General features: G+C 39.1%; 1 protein-coding gene across 1 annotated transcript; it reads left to right on the top strand.

Moving 5' to 3' along the window:
• The first annotated feature begins 948 nt into the window (after positions 1 to 948).
• Slc26a2 (solute carrier family 26 member 2) lies at positions 949 to 19031 on the top strand. Its single transcript, XM_071612244.1, has 4 exons — positions 949 to 1136; positions 7119 to 7290; positions 9249 to 9963; positions 11533 to 19031. The coding sequence occupies exons 3-4, from the start codon at positions 9274 to 9276 to the stop codon at positions 13051 to 13053; spliced, it is 2211 nt and encodes a 736-aa protein (XP_071468345.1). The 5' UTR covers positions 949 to 1136; positions 7119 to 7290; positions 9249 to 9273; the 3' UTR covers positions 13054 to 19031.
• Positions 19032 to 20665: the final 1634 nt, after the last annotated feature.

Genomic DNA, 20665 nt, shown 5'->3' with positions numbered 1-20665 from the left:
GGATCAATCATCTGTAGATAAGAAAATTTCTTAAATGATTGTGAAGAGGTTCGTGGCAAAGAAGTTAACCATAATTCATTCTCCATGAAAGCTACAAATGAACGAATGAATGCATACGCCATGTTGTCCAGACCTATGATTAAATCAAGAGGGCGTGATAGGGTGGGACGGGGTGGCTCCTTTACATAAGATTGTCAGGGATGTCCTCCGAGGAGAGGGCAAGAATTTAGAGTGAGACCCGAGACAACAGGTGGCAGCAACCAGTGTTCAGATCCCACAAGAGATGGCCAGTTCAGAGCAGTGAGGAAAGTGCAGAGGACACAGGGAGCGAGAGCTCTATAAAGGCCATGGGAAGCCACGGAAGGTTTTAAACAAGGGCTGGAATTACATTTCATACTTTTACACTTTTTGTTTTACGTTTTTAAAAAGGGCCTTCTAGTTATCTTTGGTGGAGAACAAGTTCAAATGGGGCAAGTGCCTTAACTTTCTAGCCGCCTTTTCCCATTCAGGGCTTCAATTTCCCCTTTGCGGGTGGAGCAAAAGGAGCCCTAAGAAGTCTTGGATGAAGATGAGGCAGCTCACAATCTCAGAGCTCTCTAAAGCTCCGCGCAGAGCGCTTCCGCTTATCGATCCTGACATTTCATCTTCCCTACACTCTGCGGGTCACGGCTGAGAACCGATAGGTTGCCCACTTGGCGGTTGAATCACCCGTCTCTGGGCCGGAGGAACTGCCGAAGGATTTCGGCCGCGTGGCCCCTTCTGCCAGGACAGCCAATCGAGAGGAGGAAAATAGATAGGGGGCGGAACCCTCGCCGGCCCGGGCCCAGTCATTGGCTGACAGCAGCTTCGCTCGCCTCAGAACCACGTGACCACCTAAGTCCCGGGCTTCAGCAACCGGAGTACCTTCCGCACCACCTTTGGCCGGTGCGTCTTCGCTGCGCTCCCTGGGTCTCGCTTGACTGGTCCTCTGCCTCCTCCGGGGGCCGGGCAATGGGCGGGGAAGGGGACGGGCCGTTTAAAAAGAGGCCAGCGCGGGGCCGGACAGCCTCTGCCGGCGCTGAGGTGTCAGCTCAGCCCGGCCACGGCGGAGGAGGCGCCGCGGGGCCTCATTGCGTGCTGCTGTCCGGACCCCAGAGGTGAGCAAAGGGGAGGGGTCGGGGCGGCCGCTACGCGATCTGCGGGCACCTTTTAGGTTCAGACTGGCCTTGGTCCCAAGAGTGGTGGGAGGAAGCCATGACCTAGCTTCTCCGTGAGCGTAGTGGTCGGGCGGGGAGAAGTGGGCGTGAGTCCGGGTTATTCCCTTAATCGGCGGTGGCCGGAGCAGAGCCTCAATCTCATGAGGCGGCTAGCTCCTGCGGCCCATGACTGCCCATTTTTCATCCTACACCCCTCGCACCTCGCAGACGCGGAGCTGCTGTTCCTTGCTGAGGCGATTGGCACCCTGAGACCTGGGGAGCTGCACCGAGGTGGTAGGAGCCGCCCCACCTTGGGCAGATGGGGAAACGGGCCTGAAGAGAATACTTGGTTATCTTGGGTATTAAAATCAGACACCTGGTTAGATACAAAGTTAGGACTTAAGCTTCCTTCCTTGACTTCCTTTCCTTTTTTTCTCCCTCAAAGCAATAGATTTATTTATTTTTGCTTCTGAGTCATAGAAGGGTATGGACTTGTACTTCTTTAATACTCATACACTGAAGTTGGAATTCTTTCAGTGGTTAGGTGAGGACACTGAGAAGACTTGTGGTCCAGGGCCTTAACTATAATTGCAGAGCTAGGGCTGGTACTCAGCTTGTAAATATCTGGCAGGGCCCTTTTTCTTGCACAGATTGGGGCCCACCATGAGTTAGAAGCATCCAAAACTTGCACTCCTTTCTGGTACCTATTAGTATTTTCACCCCTATATTCCCCCCCTTTTTTTTCCTGCGGAGGCTGGGGAAGAGAGTGGCTGGAGATTGCACCCAGGGCCTCTTGCCATTGCTCCATACCCACCCCTAGCTTCACATCATGGCTTTATGTGAAATCTAGAGCTAATGTGATTTATAGGATTGGGTTAAGCAGAAATTCTTGTTTTTGAAAGTTGGATCAATAGGAAATGGAGGATCAGCGCTGTTGGAAAGAAATGAGTCCGGCCTGGAGCTGTAGCTTAGTGGTAGAGCACCTGCCTTGTACGTGTGAGGCCCTGGGTTCAGTCCTCAGCACCCATAAAAATGAATAAATAAAGATATTGTGTCCACCTACAACTAGATAAATATTTAAAAAAAAGAAATGAGTCCAATTTTTTTTTTTTTTTCCTGAAGGAATCTCAAAGATTGTGAGAGAGACTTATAGCTGTTGTTTATTAAATAATTGTTATATGCTTAGGTAGTTTACTTGTGTTACCTAATCCTGCAAGTTAGGTAATATTATCTCCATTTTGTAGGTCACAAATTGATGCTAAGTAGAAGGTTTCACCCAGCCCTGAACAACTTTGAACAGTGTAGCTAGGATCTAAATAGAGATTTGGTCTGACTTCTAGAATACAACTAGTGATTCTCCATATGTGGCCCTAAAGCTCATTATTATCCACAGTGCAGAGACTTAGATTCCATACTTGGATTTTTAGGGGCAGGCCTAAGAATCTGCATTTTGATCTCTATTTGAAAATCATTGTACAGTACTTCAGTGTGCTGCCTCCTAGGGGAGGATCTAGAAATGAACAAATTCAGAGTTTGGGGGATCTCCAGAGGTATTTACTAGAGGTAGACTTTGAGAATCAACACAACATGTTTAGTGAGCATAAACCCCAGGCAGATGTTTGCCAAACTATAATTTCTTGATAAAAGTTTGGTTTTGGGGGGGCTGGGGTTGTGGCTCAGTGGTTGAGTACTTGCCTATCATGTGTGGGGCACTTGATTAGATTGCCAACACTACATAAATAACCTTAATAAACAAAATAAAGGTATTGTGTCCATCTACAACTAAAAAAATATTTTAAAAAGTTTTGTTTTGGTATGTGGGGGTGGAAGGGTCAGAGTTGGTGAGTTAGTAAGAATGGGGAAAATAACTTCCTTTTTCTTCCTGAATAGCTGTTAAACTATCAACCATCAACAAGCACTTATTAGATGCCACATAACAGAGCACTCAGGATACAACTTCAAACAAAATAGAGTAAGTCACTGCCTTCATGGGAAAGAAACACAATTATTTATTTAATGGTGCTGTGGATTTTACCCTGAGCCTTTGGATGCTATGCAAGCCCCCTGCCCCTGAACTACCCCTACCTGCCCCCGCCTGAAAGACAGTTTAAAAACTGACAGGGCCATAGACTTTAAAAAAAAAAAAAAAAAAAAATTAGGCAAAGGGGATGAGAGTACAAAGCAGAGATAGACCCAGATGGCAGTGGTGCCATTTTCTATTGTGTCTAAGAAGGAACTAATTGATAAGGTATCCTTTGAGAAAACAGGCAGCAAGCCATGAATATAACTGGAGAAGAGCACTTCCATTAGAGAAGAAAAAAGGTATGGAGGAGGCAAGGGCTTATTTGCTTTGTTTGACTTTTGTCTTGGATGACAGTTATTCTGGCCAAAATGTAATACTGGAGTAAATTTATGTTTTTGCTTCTAATAGGGGAAAAAAAGAAAATGTTACCAAGTATGAATGTAGTATGAAACATAAAAGTAATTTTAGTCTTGGACTTTTTTTTTTTTAACCAAACCTGCTTAAGTAGTGTGTTATCTTCACTTATTAAAATTACTAATATACTCAGAAATCCTGAGTTGAGTACTTGTCTACAGACTAATAGTTTGAACTAAAACCTTTTAACAAGGAAACAAATTGGGGGAGACAGTGTTGTTTTATAGAAAAAGCTAAACTTGGAAATTGGAGGATGAGATTTGAGAATCTGATGTTACTAATAGAGCAAGTGACTAAACTTGATTTGTCTCATACTGGAAAATGGGAATTCCTGTTGTGTCCTTAAGTTTATTGAGGAGGCAAGTAGAAGATGTGTATGTAATCTTGAAAGCTGTGAATTACTGCACAAGGAACTATTTATGTGATGGTGGTTTTATATTATTTTCCTCTTGGATATTTTATTATTTTGTCTTCGATTGTGCTTAATATCAGATATAATATGTCATGATGTTTACACTACTGATAAATGCTTCATATTGATTATTTTGTATCATAGACATAAATGAACATTGGTAATTGTGATACCTGGAAAACAAGTTTTATTGTCTTCATTGTATTTACTTGATACTTAGTTGTATTGGCTACATTCAGCTGTTTCACATAGGTGTAATTCTAGCTATTTGGGGAGACTGAGACAAGAGAATCACAAGTTTGAGGTCACCTTAGGAAACTTTGCAAGACCCTGTCTCAAAATCAAATAAAAAGGGCAGGGGTATGCAGCTCAGTGGTAGAATACTTGCCTAGTATGCAGAAAGCCCTGGGTTCAATCCTCAGTAAACAAAAGTTGTTTCAAGTAAAGAAACATAAATGTTTATTTCCGTTAACGTGAATGCAAGTGTGAGGCGTTAAGTGCTGGGTTCTAAGAGACAAGGATGACTTGATGCCTGCCTATCAATGTGCTGTAATTTGAGAGACATGTTTGCTTAAGTGCTAAATCATTTTATGTAATGTGTCAAGGAAGATTAGCCTAAGAAGTTTAAGTCTCCCTGTGAGGTGGGCCTTCTAGGATTAGAAAAAGAACCAAGATAGAAAGGGGCTGAGAGTGTAGTTCAGCATGAGCATAGCATGTATGAGGGCCTATGTTCATTCCCCAGCACCACCACCACAAAAAAAAAAAAAGAAAGAAAAAAAGAAAAAGGCATCCCAGACTGAAGGCATAGCATGAGCAAAGGAGCAGACTGCCTAATAGTTTTATGGATTGGTGATTGGAACACTAGTGAATGGAAGAAAGCAAGAGAGGCAGTTGCAGTCTTGTTCTACTTAGGAGACTGTACTAAGGTTTTATTAGACTGTTAAGAGGCAGGGAGCCCTTGCAGATTTTTGAAGAGTATATCCAAGAGGTAGACATCTTATGTTAATGATTTCTTCTTTTGAAGAAGAGGCAGATAGCATAGGGTTACAAAATGTAGGGTCAATGAAGTGTTTAAGGCAAAGTATGTCTGCAGCTTTCAAGTTGTTCAGAAGAACAAGACTCTGTAAGGACAAAGGGTGCAAAAGAACAATTGTCAGTTAAGTAGGTGAATTGTGAGTATACAGGTGTTTCATGTCTTGTTCTTTCAACTTTTCTTAAGATTTTTAAGAAGCTTCAAAATAAGCAGTCAGAAGGCAGAATGTACCTACAGAGTGTGTCCAAATCAGAGAGGCTAGTATTAGGGCTATCATCCTGCTGCTTGTAAGTGCTGGGAGTACTGGAAAATTATTTCCAAATTATACATTACCTATTCCAAGCTATTTTAGATTTTTCCATCTAAGAAGCGATGCTTATTTTGGTAGATGACTTGTTTACCTTAGTATTGAGTTAAGATTTAACAATTTTCAATAAACTTTAGATCTCTAGATTACTTTGGAGTTGACACTAGTTTTCTTGTAATATTTGATGATTTGTACACATATAAGGAGACTGATAATCTATTAGAGGAAAAAGGTTAAGGGGTCAGGATACTTGAGTTGTAGTTCCAGCTCTGCTTTAAATGATTTCACTATTCTGAACCCCTTATTATTATCTACAGAATATGAGGATTGCATTTCATGGTCTTTTATCTTTTCATATATGGCATAAGAGTCTTAGAATTTTGTCCCTTTTGGCTTTTGCGTATGTGTGTATGGTAAAATATATGTAACATAAAATTGGCCTTTTTAATCATTTTACTATTATAATACTTTACAGATAGACCTTGTAATTCCCCATTCCAAGTCCCATTCTTTTTGCTATTATTGTCACACATTTATTTTTTATATGCATAAATAAGACATTCAACGTTTGGTTTAGACAGTTATCTTTTAGAGAAATTGAAGATTTTTTAAACTGAAAAAGTTAAGTATATTTTATCTTCATTTGTGCCATTTCCTGAACCTTTATTTCTTTGATGTGTTGACCTAAATTTGTCTGGTATATTCTTTTGCCTAAAGAATCTCTCTGTAACTTATGAGGGAGGATGGGTGCAGGGGCAACATAGTGCACAAACGCAAACTAACTGACCTGCTGGTAATAAATTCAGTGTTTATCTGAGAGAGTTTTTATTTCTTCTTCATCTTTTAAAAGATTTTTTTTCTGCGTGTAGACTTCACTGGTGAAGATATAACTCCATTGTCTTGTGGCCTCCATAATTTCTAAAAAGAAAGATGCTGTAATTCTTACCTTTGTCCCTGTGTAAAGAGTGTGGCTTTTTCTCTAGTTTGTTTATTTTCTCTTTATATTTTGTTTTTAGCAGCTTGAATGTGATATGTATAGGTACAGGGTTTTGTTTTAATTTTATGTGTATCCTTCCTGGCATTCTTTCAGATTCTTGGATCTGTAGTTGTGTCTCATTAATTTTGGAAAACTCTTGGCCATTATGTCTTCACACATTTCTTCTCCCATTCTCTCCTCCTTTATAGATTTTAATTATGCACATGTTAGTTAGCTTGATGTCTCACATATCTTGGATGTTCTGTTATTTTGGTATTAGGTTTCTGGTTTTGTTACTGTTTGAATACCAAACAGCAAAACAGCATTTAGCTGATTTGCATTAGTTAATTTCTGTTGACCTGAGTTCATTGATTCTTTGCCTCTATTATAGTTTTTACAGCATTTCTATTTGATTCTTTTTTTATTTGATTCTTTCTTAATTTACAATTCTCTCATAATTTTTGTTGTTGTTGCTTTTTTGTGGTACTGGGGATTGAACCCGGGGGTGCTTAACCACTGAGCCACATCTCCAATCCTTTTTATTTTTTATTTTGAGGTGGTCTCACTAAGGTGCTTAGGGCCTTGCTGAGGTGGGCTTTGAACTTGTGATTCCTCTGCCTCAGCTTCCTGAGTCACTGGAATTATAGGCATGTGCCACTGTACCCAGCCTTCTCTTATACTTTTCAAGTATTTTTTCTTTTATTCTTTTCAACAGCTCCATAGAAGGCAAAGACCCAGATTTGTTTAGTTTTGCTTTATGTTTCTTTTTGTTTTTTAGGTTTGTCAAAGACTTTTGACCCAGAAATCAACAAGAGCTGCTCCAAACTAGGAGGTAAGAAGTGCATTCAAGCTGCTCAAGAAAGCTGGAAGTGAGAAGATAATTACAGACTGTTTACACTGAGGAACGAAGAGCTACTGTGTCTATCCATCAACCTGATTATCTGCTTAGGGTCAGTAGCCATTTGCATCTATCCTTTTTTTCCTTTTCTGCTTCACAAGACCATCAAAATAACTGTTATTTTACTCTTCAACCTAAATAAAATAAAATTTTATATATCTTGTATTGGTGAATAGGCCATGGGATCTTGGAATGTGGCACTTAGGTTTATACCTCACAAAGATTTGTTTTTCTGTCAGTTATAAAACAGAAAATTGACCAATTGTAGTGGTACATACCTATGATCCCAGTGATTTGAGAGGCTTGAGGCAGAAGAATCAACAAGTTCCAGGCCAGCTTCAGCAATTAAGAGAGGCCCTCAGCAACTTAGTGAGAACCTGTCTCAAAATTAAAAAAAAATAAAAAGGGCTGGGGATGTAGCTCAATGGTAAAGTGTCCCTGGGTTTAATCCCCAGGACTGGGGGGAAAAAAGAAAATAGAAAATTTCCTGAGTCGTCCATCTGTCTTGACTCTATATATTCATAGTCACAAATTTGTTTGCTTATTTGTTCTTAAATTTATTCAAATATTCTGTGAACCTGCTATCTCAGAGTTATTATATTGTGTTTAGTGATGACTGTACTGATGAACAAGATGTCTTTTCTCCAGGAGACACTCTTACTTAACTAATACAGAGTGTGGTTACTACTATAATGCAGATGCAAAGTGTCGTGGAACACAGAAGACACAGTGATTCATTTGGGTTAGGGGAAACTGGGTAGTGCTTTGTAGCAAAGGTAGCATTTTAACTGGGTTTTCAAAAATGATTAAGGTCTTGACAAGCAGAGAGATGGATGGATATTCTAAGCTAAGCACATAGTTTATGGAAAGTCACTAATTTGTGAAGTATTTGCTAAAAAGTGTTCACTGGACTCCTTTGAGAGCATGATTCTTGTTCCTCCTCTTTTACTCCTAAGATTTTTGTTGTCCCTTCTCTTTTTTGTTATTTTTATCTCCTTTATTTTCCTGTAGTTCCTAGTAGTAGATTTATGGCACTAGTTCTATAGTTTTGGTAGGACCTAGAGATGTGGAAGTTCAAGGCAACATTTTCCTCTCTAGATAGCCTATGTTTTATTGTGTGTACTCATAGTAGTCAAGTGGGTCTCTCTTTGCATGAATATGGGCTCTGCCATAAGGCAGATAACTCCAAACTAGAACTCAGTAGAATGGACCAAAACCTTCTATAGCATATATTAGTCACGTGCCCTATCAACCCTCCCCATGCACTTGATATTTGTTAAGTTTCAACATTCTCTTATCAGCTTCTCTTCCCTATCTAAGTAAAGGAGTGCTATTTGAAGATTCAGATGCATTCTGGTCTAGTTTCTTTTTATTGCCCAAAACACTTATCTATACTCCGTCACATACTTTATCTTCTATTCTCAACAATTAGTGGGTCATTTAAAAATGAACATATACATACACAAAGAGCCATCTTTTTTATTTTTATTTTTTGTTTAGTTTTAGATGGACACAATACCTTTATTTTATTTACTTATATGTGGCGCTGAGAATTGAACCCACTGCCTCACACATGCTAGGCAAGTGCTCCACCACTTTTTCAAGGATGGGTAGAGAAGAGTGAAGATTTGAGACTAGATCCTATTTTGTGGTATGCCTGGGAAGCAGACCATTATTGTATATAGAAAGAAGACAGAGTGCCCCAGTAACTTGTCTGAAGAAAAAACTGCAGGGGTAGACAGGCAAATATGGAAAATAATCCTTAGTGCTTTATACTCTTGGGGTGTCCTGTATCAACCAATTGTTTGCTTTGACCTAGCTGTTTGTGGTCTGGTGCTTGTCTTTTTTCCTCTAAGATAAACAAGGCTTGATGAAGAAAAGAAGGCATAAGATATGTATCCCCAAAATGAAGTCCTCTTAACTTCCATGTGTGTGACAAGTAGGATTGTTAATATACCTGAATACTGAGAACTACTTTATCGGTTAACACTGATATTTTCTCTGGGGTAGGAAGCGGAACCATTTGTCTCCGGAAATGTCTTTGGAAAGTAAAGAGCAACATGACCTTTCACCCAGGGACTCAGCTGAAGGAAATGACAGTCTTCCATCCGGTGTCCTTCTGAAGCCTCAAAAGGAATCAAGTACTGACTTGAAGCAATTTGAGACCAATGATCGACGCAGTTCTTATCCTAGGATCCATATGGAGCCTCAGGAGAAATCACATACTAACATCAAGCAGTTTGTCATCAAAAAGCTACAGAAGAGTTGCCAGTGTAGCCCAACCAAAGTTAAAAATATGATTTTTGATTTCCTTCCTGTTTTGCGATGGCTCCCAAAATATGATCTAAAGAAGAACATTCTAGGAGATGTGATGTCTGGCTTGATTGTGGGCATCTTATTGGTGCCCCAGTCCATTGCTTATTCCCTTTTGGCTGGCCAAGAACCTATTTATGGACTGTATACATCTTTTTTTGCCAGCATCATTTATTTCATATTTGGTACCTCCCATCACATCTCTGTGGGCATTTTTGGTGTACTGTGCCTTATGATTGGTGAGGTAGTTGACCGAGAAGTACACAAAGCTGGCTCTGATATTGCTCCTTCTTTAGAAATTATTTTAAATAGGAGCACACTAGTAAACCAGACATTAGACAGGGTATGTGATAAAAGTTGCTATGCAATTAAAGTTGGCAGCACTGTAACCTTTATGGCTGGAGTTTATCAGGTAAGAAACAGTGGAAGAATGGGTCATTTCTGGCAAAAGTAATCACTACATGAAATCTCAGATAGTGAGCATAATATAACAAAATGCTGGGCGTGGTGGTGGACATCTGTAATCCCAGTGGCTTGGAAGGCTGAGGCAGGAGGATTTTGAGGTCAAAGTCAGCCTCGGCAAGAGCAAGGTGCTAAGCAACTCAGTGAGACCCTGTCAATACAAAATAGGGCTGGGGATGTGGCTCAGTGGCCAAGTGCCCCTGGGTTCAATTCTTAGAACCAAAAAAAAAAAAAAAATTGATAAAAAGAATGGGGATAGGGAGAAGTGTGGATTAGGAATATTTCAAATTATAGGTTCTTCTACCTTCCTTTAGAGTTGCTGCTCTGGTGAGTGGACTCTTAATAAAAACAGTTTGCTGGGTATGGTAGTGCATGCTTATAATACTAGCAACTCAGGGAGGTTGGGACAAGAGGATCATAAGTTTAAGACCAGTCTTGGCAATTTAGCAGTACCCTCAACAACTAAGCAAGATCTTGTCTCAAAAAATAAAAAGGGCTGGGAATGTAGCTCAGTGGTAAAGTACCCCTGAGTTCAGTCATCAGTGCCAAAAAAATATAAAATTTTAAAATGCAGTAGTTCTCCATGGTTATTGGGGAAGGAAGGGATAAATTGAGGGCTACTATATAGCAGCCAGGAGAAAGGATTAAAAATTAAATTATTCTTGGGTCTCCCATAGTAGCCACTAATTTGCTGTTATCATTATGCCCTGCCTGTTAGCATCCATAAGTCAGCACTGACATTAAACCTCTTCTCTAATGCAGGTGTTTGGAACCAGTGGGCAAAGGGGAAGATTGGCTCACTTAATTTGGTGTTTGGATGAGATAGGGAAAGGAAGGTGAGGTACAGATGAGTAATACTCTTTAGAGTCTGCTTTTTCTTTGATTTTAGTATGTCTCACCAAGAATTAGAAAGTTGTGATAGAATTCTGAGGAGCTGGGAAGAGGAAGAAATAAAAAGGTGTTAACTGTGAAAATACAAGATTATTATTAATATGGGTGGCAGTGTGGTATAAGTATATACATACTGAATGGAGAACAAGTTTTACAGAAGTTAGATTAAAGAGTTCTACGGTAATTTTTAAAGTGTGATTCTATTTTGATGTGATTTTTTTTAACCAGTTATAGCTCCACTTTTAAAGTAATGATTATGACTTAATGAAAAATAAGTGGTTTCTTAAATTGGAGGAATTTTTCCAATTTGAGTTTGTATGTTTTCTTGTGGACCCTTGAGAATGTCCTTTTGAAAAGAAGTATGAACCTTATTCAAGTTTAAGAAACATTGTATGGGAAGATAGATATCCAAAGTTGCTCCTTCACTTGGACTAATGAGTGACAGTGTGACCTTGGGCAAGTTCCCTCTCCTTGTAATATGAAAAGATTGATGCATGATTGCCTTCATTCAATTTCTGACCTTCTGTGATGCTCTGATGGTTTGTTTCCATGCTAGAAATGTAGTGTAATAGAAAATTGAGAAGCACTTTTCTGTTTCCATTTAACACTTATATATCATCTATTCCAGGTTGCAATGGGCTTCTTTCAAGTGGGCTTCGTTTCTGTCTACCTCTCCGATGCCTTGCTGAGTGGATTTGTCACTGGTGCCTCCTTCACTATTCTTACATCTCAGGCCAAATATCTTCTTGGGCTCAGCCTTCCTCGGAGTAGTGGCGTGGGCTCATTTATCACTACCTGGATTCATATCTTCAGAAACATCCATAAGACCAATCTCTGTGATCTCATCACCAGCCTTTTGTGCCTTTTGGTCCTTCTGCCAACCAAAGAACTCAATGAGCGCTTCAAGTCCAAACTCAAGGCACCAATTCCTACCGAACTAATTGTTGTCGTGGCGGCCACTTTAGCCTCTCATTATGGAAAACTAAATGAGAATTACAATTCTAGTATAGCTGGACATATTCCCACTGGGTTTATGCCACCCCAAGCACCAGATTGGAGCCTAATTCCTAGTGTGGCAGTAGATGCAATAGCTATTTCTATCATTGGTTTTGCTATAACTGTATCACTTTCTGAGATGTTTGCCAAGAAACATGGTTACACGGTCAGAGCAAATCAGGAAATGTATGCCATTGGCTTTTGCAATATTATCCCTTCCTTCTTCCACTGCATTACTACTAGCGCTGCTCTTGCAAAGACATTGGTTAAAGAATCAACAGGTTGCCAAACTCAGCTTTCTGCTGTGGTGACAGCCCTTGTTCTTTTGTTGGTTTTACTGATAATTGCACCTTTATTCTATTCCCTTCAGAAATGTGTCCTTGGTGTGATCACTATTGTAAATCTTCGGGGAGCCCTTTGTAAATTTAGAGATGTGCCCAAGATGTGGAGGGTTAGCAGAATGGATACAGTTATATGGTTTGTTACTATGCTATCCTCTGCATTGATAAGCACTGAAATAGGCCTGCTTGTTGGAGTTTGTTTTTCTATGTTTTGTGTCATCCTCCGCACCCAGAAGCCAAAGATTTCATTGCTTGGTTTGGTGGAAGAGACTGAAATCTTTGAATCCATATCTGCTTACAAGAACCTTCAGACTAAGCCAGGCATTAAGATTTTCCGCTTTGTAGCTCCGCTGTACTACATAAACAAAGAATGCTTCAGATCTGCTTTATACAAAAAAACTCTAAACCCAGTCTTGGTAAAGGCAGCTCAGAAGAAGGCAGCAAAGATAAAGCTCAAAGAGGAAACGGTGACTCTCAGTGGAATCCAGGATGAAGTTTCAATGCAACTTTCCCATGATCCTTTGGAGCTGCATACTATAGTGATTGACTGCAGTACAATACAATTTTTAGATACAGCAGGGATCCATACACTGAAGGAAGTTCGCAGAGATTATGAAGCCATTGGTATCCAAGTTCTGCTGGCTCAGTGCAATCCTTCTGTGAGGGATTCTTTGGCCAGAGGAGAATATTCCAAAAAGGAAGAAGAAAACCTTCTTTTCTATAGTGTGTACGAAGCAGTGGCTTTTGCAGTAGAATCTCAAAAGCAGAAAGGAATATGTGTTCTCAATGGTCTGAGTCTGTCCGGTGATTGAGAAAGTAGTTGAAAGGAAGAATGTCAAGCCAATAGGTTAAGATTTTAAGTGTGCAACATTTTCCAATAATTTCAAGTTGCACACTTGAAATTATTCTTCCTTTGAAGTTTATGGCCTTTGTATATTCTCAAATGCAGCAGAACTTATTGTTGGGCAAAGTTAAAAAGAAGAAAATGTTGTAGTTTCAAGCTTTCATACAGATATGAAGTATTTGGGGGATGCAATAAATATCTACTGAATTAAAGAGTAAAGTAGTCCCAAGACTACTACCACCTTGTTTTAGGGGCTATACATTTGGACTCTTTCTCCTCCAGGCAGAAAAGGAGTGAAGTTGGGATTTGCATTAGAAATATTTGTGCCTTTGTATGGCTCTGTAGACAGGAAGGAGAAGAAGTCAGGGAGAGTGTTGAACCTGCCCTTGAACGAGCAGCATAAGGGGCTTGTGAAGCATGAGGTCCTAACTAGACAAGCTCGTTCTTGTGCTTCTCTATTCCCAGTCTTTGTTCCCCAGATAGCAGTAGGATCTCTGGATTTCAGTAGGAGAGAACCAGTCCTATCCTTAAGGCAGGGAACTGTAGGCACAGTCTCATTAGGAGTCTGATGGCCAGCAGGTTTGTGACATACTAACATTTTACAGAATAACCTTGGTAATATATTTAATGTTTTAGTCATAGCTTTTTGTTTAAGGTCAGTAGTTCAGCAAAGAGTTTGTCAAAATTAGAAATGTTCTGCATTGGGAATTCTCTTTTCTGTGGTCTTTATCTGACCATTTATCTACCATTAAGCTCTGTTTCAGCATTAAGTTATCCTAGTGTGTTTTCCCATGGAATCTGTCCTAAGCTGGCATTTCTGAATATCAATTTCAGTCATGTCAGATAAAGCAGGAGCTGATTTTGCCTTTTCTAAAGTATTTTAATTTGCTACTGGCGACTGAATCTAAGAGTTCTTAATGACTGAGCCACATTCCCAGCTCTTTTTTTTTTTTCTCTTTTCTTTTTGGATACAGGGTCTCACTGTGTTGCTAAGGCTGGCCTGGAACTTGTGATCTTTCTGCCTCAGCCTCCTGAGTCACTGGGATTATAGGCATACACCACCATGCCTGGCCTTACAGTATTTTAAATGAGCTTTGGGCAGACCGTCAAGGACAGATGGCAAAAAAGAATGGCTGACAGTTTCCCTTAAGAATTAGTTTATTTGGCAGTAAATTTTATATCCCTCCCCCCTCATATCATTTTAGCAAGGGTCTGCTGGGGACTAGATAGTCTTTCTTAAATATAAGCTGCTGCTCTGGAAAAGAATGCACAAGAGTGGCAAGAGTGCTTCCAAAAAGACATCAATAATTAATTTGTATATGTTTTAGTGAAAACAGTGCTGGTGCTTACTGCCATAGATGTCTGTTGATGTACAGTAAATATTGATGACAGTGACAGCTTTTAACTCAAGTCACCTAAAACTATTACACAAAATAATTTAGAAGCACATTTGTAAAAACCCAAGTATGGATGTATTGTTTCTGATCATTGGCCACAAGTTGCGAGTTGAGAAATGGTTTCTTTAGAAAATCAAGAATATCTGACATTGAAAGCTTATAATTCTATATCTGGACCTTCAAAGGCAAGAAAAAAGCAGGTTCTCCAAAGTTAGGAATAGGGGATTAATTTATGTGAGATTTAAACATTTAGCCAAGTCTTTTAAAAGAAGTGCAAAATATTTTTTTTAGCCTGCTTCTATGTTCTAAATAATTTTAGATATTATAAGAATCAAGCCTTATATACAGGGCTCCTATTGAGGTGGGATGCTTTTAAACATACTATATTTGTACTTACTTGACACATACATATATATATTTTCTTTCTTTTTTTTTTTTGGTATTTCTGTTTGCTCCATAAACTGCCAGTGTTGCTTGTCTATTATAGGACTCTCTCATTTGTTTACATGGAAAAATACCTTTCCATTATCTTGACAGAGCAGTTTCTGAGTACAAAGTCTAGATTTCTATCTTCTAGGTGATTAATGTTATGATTAGATGTAATGTTCTGAATTTTGACATCCTTTTAGAACTTTTGCTCCCTGATGTTTGCCCTTTCTATCCAGCCTTATGAATAATAATTGTCAAAACCCGTGTCTTGGTCAGTTGCTTTTTGTCCCTTCTTGTCCCTTCCCCAAGCCAGGTTTGAATTGAGAATATTATAGATGTCAAACACTCTGACAGAGTAATGAGTACATGTTTACAACAACTCTATAATCCAGTACCAGCATAGCCAAAGAATTTCATTTTGGTCAGAATTTGGAAAATTTCTTAGGATGAATGACATTGTTTGTGCATTGCCTAAACTTTTACCAATGTGGATATGAACAGTTTGGGATCTTTAAATAAGCAGTGAGCATTATTCTTGAATAATGTTCTGATTTGCACCTGTCCTACCAAGATAAATAAGAGTAAACAAGAGATTCTGCTTTTAGTAGGCAATTATAAGGATATTTTAAGATTTCACTGGAGTTGTTTCATTCTTTACTTGGACTTGAGGTCTATGTAAACTTAAAAATTTTTAACATCTCTTTGGAACCAAAGGCTAATTTGCCATCGTCACTACAACCAAAAACTAGTGTGTGTGTGTGTATTTTTTGTTTTGTTTTGTACTGGGGATTGAACCCAGGGGTTCTATCGCTGACCTACATCCCCAGCCCTTTTTATTTTAAAGACAGTTTTTACTACCATCCTGGCTGCTTTTTGATATTTTTAAAATTGCTTTGATACAAAATTATTTTGCTTATTCTAAACGTGAGAGTCTAAGTGAAGCATTTTCTTGTTACTTATTGATAAATATATAAACTCTATCTAAATGGTTATCATTTCATTGAACTATAGACTGTGCATACAATTTGGATAGTTAAAACTCTTATAACCTGATTTTTAAAATTTGTTACAACAGAAGGGTAGAGTCTGTCAATGCAGGAATAGACATATGTGCAAGGAAAACAATGCAGGGAATAATCACTGAAGAGACTGACCTATAAAGGGAGACAAGGAAGGGACCCAATTGAACAGAATCCAACTCCTGGTAAACTCCACACAATAGTGGATTAGGATTAGGTAGCACACCTCTGAGAGCAAGGTCAGAACTGGTTTCTGTTTTCAGAAGGGAAGAGTCAGATTCACCAAAGCTGAAAGAGCTGGTTTGAACTATTCTAGAGCACTGTCTTCCCTCTAAACTATGTGACTCCAGTATTCTATGTGATTCTGATATGGTAATAAGATTGACATGTCTAATTGATCTTTTTAAAGTAGAACAAAAAGAAAAGGAGGGTTTTGTTTGTTTGTTTGTTTGTACTGGGAATTGAACCTATGGATGCTTAACTACTGAGCCACATCCCCAGCCCTTTTTTTGAGAGGGTTTCTCAAAAAAGAAAAGAAAAAAAAAAAAGTTGCTTAGGGCCTCACTAAGTTGCTGAGGCTGGCTTTAAACTTGCAGTCTTCCTGCTTCAGGCTGCTGACTTGCTGGGATTACAGATATGTCCCATTATGCCTGGCAAGGTGTTTTTGATTGACAGTTGGCTTAGCTTTTAAATGATAGAGACATTGATTATAAAAATTTATTGTTAGATTTATAATATGGTAAACAGTGAACTTTAAAAATGTATGGAATTGTTGTGCATTATTAGACTTATAATATTAATGGCTACATTTTAATAAGAAAAATAATTCTGTGCAGGGGTATTCTCTTAGTAATTTGTTATTGAAGAACACACTGTCAACTGGGTGGGTGGCACATCTAGTAATCCCAGGTTAGGAGGCTTTGGCAGGAGGATCTCAAATTTAAGGCGAGCCTTGAAAACTTAGACCCTGTCTCAAAAATACAAAGGACTAGGGATATGGCTCAGTGGTAAAATACTCCAAGATTCAATCCTCCATACCAAATAAGAAAACAACCATATTGTCAGGCTTAGCCCTGATCTTAAAAGTAAGAAAAGGGATGAAGTGCATTTCTTGGGAACTTAAATTCAGTCTCCAAGTTACAGTGATAAACTCATGTTCTGTGACCCTTCTTAATGAATTGTTTTTCTCTATGTGTTGTTAGAGTTGGACTGTGGGTTCTCTTTACATTAATGTAGACATTACCTTGTATATTTGAGGACCTACCCAGGAGTCAGGGACCCTGGGCCAGGTACTGGTACTATGGTACTCAATAAATAACACACTGGGGGGCTGGGAATGTGGCTCAAGCGGTAGCGCGCTCCTGGCATATGTGCGGCCTGGGTTCGATCCTCAGCACCACATACAAACAAAGATGTTGTGTCCGCCGAAAACTAAAAAAATAAATAGTAAAATTCTCTCTCAATCAATCAATCACACACTGGGACCCTTAGGGGATGTGCTTTGTAGAAGAGTGTTGAGTTGAAGCTTGACTGAGAGTTGAGCAGGAGCCAGTGATACCCCTGGTTTATTCAAAGGAAGATTCCACAGGGAAATGGTAAAAATCCAGTTGATAGGAATTAGATTTTGCTCAATTTTTCTGTTCTTTAGTGGCCCCCCCCCCCTTGTTTTTTATTCTAGTGATGCCTTATTTAAAACTGGGCTTAAAAACTGAAAAAAAGGATGAAATGGGAACTAGAACACTTAAGCTTTGAACTAATTTGCCCCCCACCCCTTTTTGGTGGTGGTGGGGGGGGGAGGTGGGGAGAGAAGGTAACCAGGGATTGAACCTAGTGGCACTTAAACACTAAGCCACACATCCCTATCCCTTTTTATTTGTTTTGAGACAGGGTCTTGCTGAGTTGCTTAGGGCCTCACTAAATTGCTGAGGCTGGCTTTGAACTTGGGATCTTCCTGCTTTAGCCTCCCTAGCTGTTAAGATTACAGGTTTGTGCCACCACACCCCTCCCCCACTTTTGCAGAAAGATTTTAGATTGCCATGAATTACAATAATAAAAGGTAGATGGAATAGGACAAAATAACAAACCAGCTGGTTTGTTGTTATAGCCTATATATCTGTAGATGGACACAATACCTTTTTATTTTACTTATGTGGTGCTGAGGATCGAACCCAGGGCCTCAGACATGAGAGAGGAGTGCCGTAACGCTCAGCCCCAGCCACCCAGCCCAATTTTCAAGGTTAAAAAAAGAAAATAAGTAACTTAGAAATGGAGAATTTAGATGTAGGAGTGAGGAAGATTTATTTTTATAAATATTTTTATCCTAATAAACAATTTTTAATTTGCAACTCAGTTTTAAAGGAAACATGTTAAGTATTGTTAAGAAAGTAAACATTACACTAAACATTCTTCGGTGTGTATGTCTTTTTTTTTTTTAAACTTTGTGTAAAATAGAAGAATATTGAATTATGAAGACTGAATCACGAAGAACACCACCAAATGTCTTTTTAAAATTAGAGATGCTGTTTGTAAGTCTGTGCTAGAATGGGTTTTTACCTTAAGTTTTAATGAACTTATTTGGGGAGTTCTCTCTTCCTTATCCAATACCCCATCCCTCAAATGAGATACCTGGAATCAAATAGCTCTTGCCTTTTCAATGCAAATCAATTGGAAAATTATGATTTGAGTCCTGATGTTGCCATGGCTTCTGTTTCTCAGAAATGTGTATGTGAAAATACCAAAATGGGCTACCTTTGCAACTTTTGTATGCAAATCAAGACAATATCAATTTGACAGGTGAATGAACTCCATCTTGTCTATTCTCCAAAAAAAGTATACTGTCTTTTCCCCCTTTAATTATATTAAGACTGATGACTTTTAGGAATATGTTTATACTACATATTTTTAATTGAAGTGAGTGCCTTGATGTTATTCCTCATAAGTCATTGTTTAATCCCCTTATGGGACAAGGATGAGTCAATAATGTATTATAGCCTATTGGAAAGGAGGGGAGTTGGTTAATAGAAAGGTCTTTTTCTGCTGGAAGGATGTTTGCCTTTTTTTTTTTTAATGTAAGATTATGTGTATTGAGGTCCAGAGGTGTTATTTCTTTTGTATACTAATAAATTGTTACTATAATAAATATTACTCTAGTTACTTTTGTGTGGGGTTGGGAATCTGCCAAGAAATATTTAGGCACCAGTGGATTTTATAATACAGTGTGTTTATATTTGGAAAATGATTTACTCAGTAATTTTTCCCGACTATAACGATAGTATCTGTCATTATAGAAGGACATAAAACATAAAGAAACCAAATTCTTTTCCTTTGGGGACTCTGTTTTCCATAAGTGAAGAGGAAGGAGGACTAGATTTGCTTGAGGACACTTGGAGTTCTCATATTTCTTGACTCCTATTCCGTATCATGCTAGAATCAGAAAACCCAAATCTGACTAATATTTTACTATTGTTCTTTCTGAACTTGAAAAGGTGATCTTTGGTCCACATTTTCCCTATCAGCAAACTGAGGCTAACACATGATGATTAAGTGAGAGAACTGAGAGTGGCACTCCTAACTGGAACGTGCATTGTGAAGGAGACTGTACCACCACCCTCCCCGGTACCTGCCATGAGGCCTCTTCTGGGTGATACTCACCATTGTTTTTTTTTTTTTTTTCTTTTTCATCTCTCTGAAGTGGGGTTGTGGGGACAGGGCTAAGGATGGTTTTTAGTCCTCCTTTTGCAGGAGGCATTCTGATCTTGACCTTATCCCCATCTCACAGAGTGAAGGAATTGGACTCTGCATTTTGTGTACTCTGTGTCTGCAGACAGCACTGGCATTCTGAGACCTGTCAAATGCACTCACAGTCATTCTCTAGCATCTTCTTTGGCTACCCTGGAGAGCTCTGCTTCCCCCATCTGCCCTTTCAACGTTTGTATCCATGGCCTCTTCATTTAGAACCATTGCTTAAATTTGTTCTTTTCAGATCCAGTTGAGACTGATGAAAGTGTGACTCTTGGAGAAATATTCACATGTGCAGGTATGCACACATAACTATAAAAAGGATGGCTTATAAACTTCCACATCTATGGCTCCACTCATCTTACTTTCTGAGCTAGTAGCAGCTGAAAAAAGATTTCTAGCCTGACCTTTCTAGAATGCCAACCAGCTTATCTATATATAAATCTTGTTATCGGACAGCTCAGCTGGGATGCCTAGAGCTATCCCACATGCAACATGTCTTCCAAACAAACTTGTCTTCCCTTCTGTTAACCTACCTTTTTTTTTCTCCTTGGTGCTGGGACCCAAACCTAGGACTTTACACATGCTAAGTAAGTGCTATACCACTGAGCTATACCTCTAACCCTGTTAACCTATTGTAATCATGGCATGACCCAGCTACTTAAGCTAGAAACCTGGGAATTTCTCTATTCTCTTTAACTCCCACACCAAATCCACCTACCTTGTAAGTGTCTATCAAATCTAACATCTTGTTCTTGCTCTCAATTTTCATTATTTCTCTTCAAGACAGTGCCACAGCCTAAATAACTATCTGCTTCTCTGCAATCCAGCCTCTAATTACTATATTAAAAACAAACACCTGACCCTTGCTATTTGTGTTTTCAGGATAAATAAAAGATTAATATTCTAGCTGACAAGACCTTTAAAACTGCCCTTACTTACACCTCTAGCCTCTTGTCCTATCACACATTCTTTGGTTGACATACCAACTACTGAC

The sequence above is a fragment of the Marmota flaviventris genome, chromosome 5, assembly GCF_047511675.1.
Source record: "Marmota flaviventris isolate mMarFla1 chromosome 5, mMarFla1.hap1, whole genome shotgun sequence".
Classification (NCBI taxonomy): Eukaryota; Metazoa; Chordata; class Mammalia; order Rodentia; family Sciuridae; genus Marmota; species Marmota flaviventris.
The sequence above is the reverse complement of the archived record's forward strand: the minus strand, read 5'-3'. Positions and strand labels throughout refer to the sequence as shown.

Excerpts from the sequence above, each read along its gene's own strand:
- Slc26a2 (XM_071612244.1), top strand. The coding sequence starts at position 9,274 with ATGTCTTTGGAAAGTAAAGAGCAACATGACCTTTCACCCAGGGACTCA. Across the intron at positions 9,964-11,532 it reads TTATGGCTGGAGTTTATCAG|GTTGCAATGGGCTTCTTTCA; the intron begins GTAAGAAACAGT and ends CATCTATTCCAG.